Raw genomic sequence first — 5,596 nt, forward strand, 5'->3', positions numbered from 1 at the left:
ACCTGTGTCCCCTGCATCGGCAGGCGGACTCTCAACCACTGCACCACCAGGGAAGCCCTGAAGACCTATTTTTAAGAATATTCATCACTTCCCCCCAAATCCTTTTAGATCGATCCTCTCCTTTACCAATAATTCCTCATGCAAGTGAGGGGAATACAAATTTCATTATCTCAAAACTATTTTCACATGTGTGTCTCTAAACTTCAGAAACATAACAAGTATAATGACAACACAATAAAATGGAACTTAGATAGTCTCCTTCATATTGTATCCTTGTGGGACAAAACTAAGAACAAACATATATGACTTACTAAGTAAACTGTCTAACATATCTACATCCAAATCTGTGCATTTCTTTTGCTGCTGAGCTACTAACTGGCAGAAGTCTTGAGCAGCTCTCACAATATCTGCTTTTCCATCTTCTGGGGACAGCACCTTCACTGCCGATTGGCAATTTAAAACTGGAGGAAAAAAAACAAGATATTTTTAAAAATACCCTCTTCCAGATATATTTCAAAATAACTTAAGGACTATGTACATTTTCGTTTATCATGGGTCTACAACCTATGATATTAAGAAATATTAAGCTCAGACTAAAATAAAAATACAGTTCTTATAGTAAACAAGAATCTTTTAAGCCCTTCAATATAAATATCAAAACATACCTGGCTACTCTCCTCTGAAAGAAACAATATATAACATTTGTGTATATATTTACATACAGCCTTCTTTTCAAAGTGCTCAGAATGACCTTGTATCTGTGAATAAACCCTCTAGAAAAAGGAAATTTTAATTATAGGGTAACTTACAATTTCCTACTCAAAATGCCATCTACAATTATAGTACAGTTAGCAATAACACAGATAGAAGACAAAAATGAAGACTGTAGGAAAAAAATGTGCTTCAATAGAATATGAATTGTCTATAGCACACACATCCACCTTATCAAATTCTGATTCTGTGGAGCTGTTTTACAATTGATAGGATTCTAGGTAACCGATAGCAATGCCCAATTCTTTTTTTTCTTTTTTTAATTAATTACTTAATTAATTTTTGGCTGCGTTGGGTCTTTGTTGCTGTGCGTGCTTTCTCTAGTTGCAGTGAGCGGGGACTACTCTTCATTGCACTGGTCGGGCTTCTCATTGCGGTGGCTTCTCTTGTTGTGGAGCACAGGCTCTAGCCGCAGGGGTTTCAGTAGTTGTAGCGCACGAGCTTAGCTGCTCTGCAGCACGTGCAATCTTCCCGGACCAGGGTTCAAACCCGTGTCCCCCTGCATTGGCAGGCAGATTCTTAACCACTGCACCACCAGTGAAGTTCCAATGCCCAATTCTTGTTTATGCAATTCTTTGCCTGGTAGAGGTTCAATCATGTTCATTCTAATCCCATTGAAAAACAAATTTTGCCTCTATTCACATATTTATTTCAATATTTCTGATCTATAAATATCTCCATTCTTTGGATTCTCTTTGAATTGGCTGTAAAATCTACCTGGTGCCTGGTTGTTTGAGTTAAATAAAATCTTTAACATGCGTTTATTTTTTAATATCCATGAGTCATGATTTTATCTTTTTCTGAATATTATCTTTTAAAACAAGATGAAGAAAGAAAAGTCTAACTCTGATGATTAAAGATGGTGATAATAAAGACTAACAGGGCAAAATTAATAAGTAAATGAATGAGTAACAGAATCTGCCTTGAAACACAAAACATATCTGCATATGTTAGATACTCAATTTTACACTCACGCTTACCTTGATCATCTTTGTCATTACTATTTGCAAACTCTGGTGAGTATTTGGAACAATCTAAGCCCAGGAGTTCCTGCTGTTGTTTTAAAATTTCATCCATCAATCTGGAATTATTTCTTTTGAAAATACCTTAAAAGAAAAAAAAGGGAATCCCAACTAGGTTAATTTATCCTCTTCAATGATTAAGGGATGTTTGTTGTGAAAACAACACTGGATCCAGAACTGAACAATTTCCAAATGAATCACTGATGACTAATCCTAAACTAGAATCTAAAAGGAAAACATGACAACAAAACTCTGTTATTACAAGAGTCTGGCTTTGGGCTAAAGTCAAAAAAAGGACAGGGGTAACAACTTTGTGTCAATATGAATATGAGAGAAATTTAGAACTAGAATGAAATTTTAAGAGACCATTTACTTGACACCTTTATTTATAGATTAAGAAACTGATACCCAAGTCTCAGTAAGACCATTAAGAGACTTGTCAGAGAACTTATAAACTGCAGCAGTGATCCAAAGCTTCCTCTCTCCCAGCCTAATGTAATTCCCCTACAGATTTACTCTGTGCACACTATACTATTACCTCAATTTGATTCGTTTGCTTTTATGGTAAGAAGAAATAATATGAATTATGTAAAAAGTAGAGAATAGATAAAAGTACAGAAAGCAAAATTTAGTAAATTCAAACAAAGCATGAAAATATATTACATAAAATTGTTTCTGATCCTCCAATCATGCACAGAAAAATTAAAACTATAATTACTATCATATCACTGAGAAAGATGAAGGAACTATGTGACATACATTTAGTATAAAACTAATACAGAGAGCTCTAATTAAAAACAATTTGGCTATTTTCAGAGAGGCCAGCTTTCTAGTGGCCATTGCCTTTTTGATCTTTATCAAGTGTTCCTTCTCTGTATTCTAAATCCTGTCTTTAAAACAGTTCAAAGATTAACTGGGAGAGAGAACATAAGTATATATATAAAATAGCACAGAATCTGCTGAATATGCTGTATAGTGGCAACTTGGTTGAATATGCGTAATAGCAGTTCAAGGATGAAAGCAGTCTCCTTCGATAGGGAAACACTTTGTAAAAAAAACAATCAAGACTTAAGCTGAGCTGATCTCAGAAAGTTAAAGAGAAGAAAATGTAGAGGATAGTTAGATGGGGAAGATGCTTAAGAAAAAAAGCACTGAATGCTCAAAAGGCAGACAAATGCTGCCGGTACAAATGATTTGAGAAAGGGGGCAAGGGAATAGGCCTAATTTTTATTCATTTTGCCTACCCAATGGGTAACCACTCATTTCCTGTGGAAATGTGTGGAAACCTGGTGACAGTTTGGTTTTTGGTGATAGAGAAAGCCTGACAGCAGACTACTGCAATATTCCATACGTAATTTGATAAAGCTGTGGAAAAGGATTCACTACAAAAGACGAGAGAATAAAGAATATGACTTGATTAGAGATGCACAGAGAAAATTCTGTGACTTTAATCCGAGATAACAGAAAATGATAACATTTTTAAAAAGAAGGGAAATTCTACAAAGAGAACTGGTTTGAAGGAAAAGACAAGTTTAGTTTTACACAGGTGATGACAAAATATTTAAGTGGGGTTACTGTAAAAGTTATTAAGAGACATGAGGAAAGGGTGTTCAAAAGAGGTCATATAAGCACCACGTGGGTAGGGCTCTTACTGTTTTGCTTACAAACAGAGGGCCCTGAGGCTAGCACAGGGCCAAGAACAGAACAGACACTCAACAAATAAATGTCGGCAGGAAGACCATGACAGGTCAGAGACCTGTTTCCCTCTCAAAATCCTATCCTTATCCCAGCTCGTGTGAGTATCTTCCCTTGGATCAACTCCCAATCCGCTCCTTGAATGGGCCCTTCTCACTCTGCACTGAATCCTTTTCCTCTTTCCACCTCTAAATGGAGATCACTCCTCAGAGTTCCTGCTTCAGCCCTCTTTGTGTACATGTGCTCCTCCCTCTCTGATTCTAGTCACTCACGGGACTTTAATACCACTCAGTGTCAGGACCAGGGTAATATGAATAAGACCAAACTGGGGGGACGGGGTGGAGGGTAGTTTGCAAAAAACAGTAACTAAGATTAATAATAACTTTGTGTAAAGTTATTTACATAACTGTCTTAAAAAATTAAAATTAATGCAAAACATCCATGATGAATAAAATATTAAAATTTTAAGTAAAAACAGGATCAGCATTTTGTTCCTAACATTTTCAGTTCATTCAAACATCTAATCTTCTTACCTTGAAGTTCTGTAAGCACCTGAAAATGAACAAATCTAAAACTTGGCAACTTATCTTTTAAAGCTAGCTCTCAAACACTTATAGTACATCAGGTTAAAAAAAAAAAAAAAAAAAGAAACAGTACTGTAAGTGTGAAACTTATATGCACTTAGGGATAAGGCCTAAAAGAGAACAGGCAATATGAGAACAGTAAATATGTAAGGTTGATGGGACAATAGGTGATTTAAAATCATAACTGCTGTAAAGCTGTTTATATTTTTGTTTAAAAACAAAAAACTTAGCCCTTCTTCTCGTTGTTCTATTTCTAATAAAGACATCACTACCTGCTCAGTCACCCAGGCATCCTCCCTACTCTCTAGCATTATCACCACCACCCCCAATGCCCTATTAAGATGCTAAGCCCTTTACTCTTCTACAGCAATGTTTCCCTGTACCCATTTCCCTTCATCCATTGTCCCCACTGTTTCAAGCAACAGTCTTCTTTGTAATATTAGAACCACCTTCTAATGGGTCTTCCTGCCCCTTCTAGCATGGATCACTAGATTAAGTACCAGATTGATCTTCCTAGGGTACATCTGTAATCCTGGCACATTCCAACTTTATTATCTTCAATGGCTCCCAAAATGCTTAATGTATCAAGAACAAACTGCTCAGATCAGCATTCACATTCCATCCTACGCTTCCATACTCGGTAGGTAGAAATAATGTATGCTTATGAAATAACTGAAGCTTCCAATTTCTCTATAGTACTCTATCCCCAGCAAATTAGATTGCCTTATACTGCCCCCCCAAACACCTGGAGTGACTCCAACCTTCATCCTTTGTTACCTCCCCAGCCCCACACCTATAAAATTCTAATTCTTCACAGGCCAGCTGAAATGTCATTTACCCAAGAAAACTTTGAGTCCCCCAGCCAGATTGAGCCAGGCTCAATTTCTCTTCTGACTTACCTCACTCCCTCCAAATACCCACATTTTGCTCAAACTCCTTAACAAACCAATATTCTACTTTTTATTAGTTACAGCTTAACTCTCCCCCACCCCACTGAACTGTAGTCTTACTTGTGAACTTGGGTCTCACTCATTTCTTTCCCCCTAAGGCACCTTCCACATAGCAGTTCAACGTTTACTTAATAAACTGAATTATCAGTGCACAGAGTGCTACCTAACAACAACAAAACCTAAAAGGACATGTCACTGAATGGAATTTTAAAGAAATTTCCAGGAAACTCTCACAATAAAAGGAGATACTTCCTTACTGCATACAAGTGGAAACTCTGTTCAAAAGAAAAAATATTAGAGGCACAAAGTACCTTCTATAAAGAAGGCCTCCATAAAGTTATTTTAAACTGAACCTTTGTCTTGGCTGCTTTGGATGAAGACATGAAATTAAAAAGTATAGCTTCTGGACTTCCCTGGTGGCGCAGTGGTTGCGCGTCCGCCTGCCGATGCAGGGGAACCGGGTTCGCGCCCCGGTCTGGGAAGATCCCACATGCCGCGGAGCGGCTGGGCCCGTGAGCCATGGCCGCTGAGCCTGCGCGTCCGGAGCCTGTGCTCCGCAACGGGAGAGGCCACA

General features: G+C 37.6%; 1 protein-coding gene across 1 annotated transcript in view; it reads right to left on the reverse strand.

Moving 5' to 3' along the window:
- Nucleotides 1-5,596, reverse strand: part of NUS1 (NUS1 dehydrodolichyl diphosphate synthase subunit) — a 28,568-nt gene that overhangs the window by 11,320 nt on the left and 11,652 nt on the right. The window contains exons 2-3 of the mRNA XM_007120112.4: nt 1,752-1,877; nt 312-461 (exon numbers count right to left, since the gene is read on the reverse strand). Coding sequence (XP_007120174.1) covers nt 312-461; nt 1,752-1,877 — 276 coding nt within the window. The remainder of the gene's footprint in view (nt 1-311; nt 462-1,751; nt 1,878-5,596) is intronic.

Source organism: Physeter macrocephalus, chromosome 10 (assembly GCF_002837175.3).
Source record: "Physeter macrocephalus isolate SW-GA chromosome 10, ASM283717v5, whole genome shotgun sequence".
NCBI lineage: Eukaryota > Metazoa > Chordata > Mammalia > Artiodactyla > Physeteridae > Physeter > Physeter macrocephalus.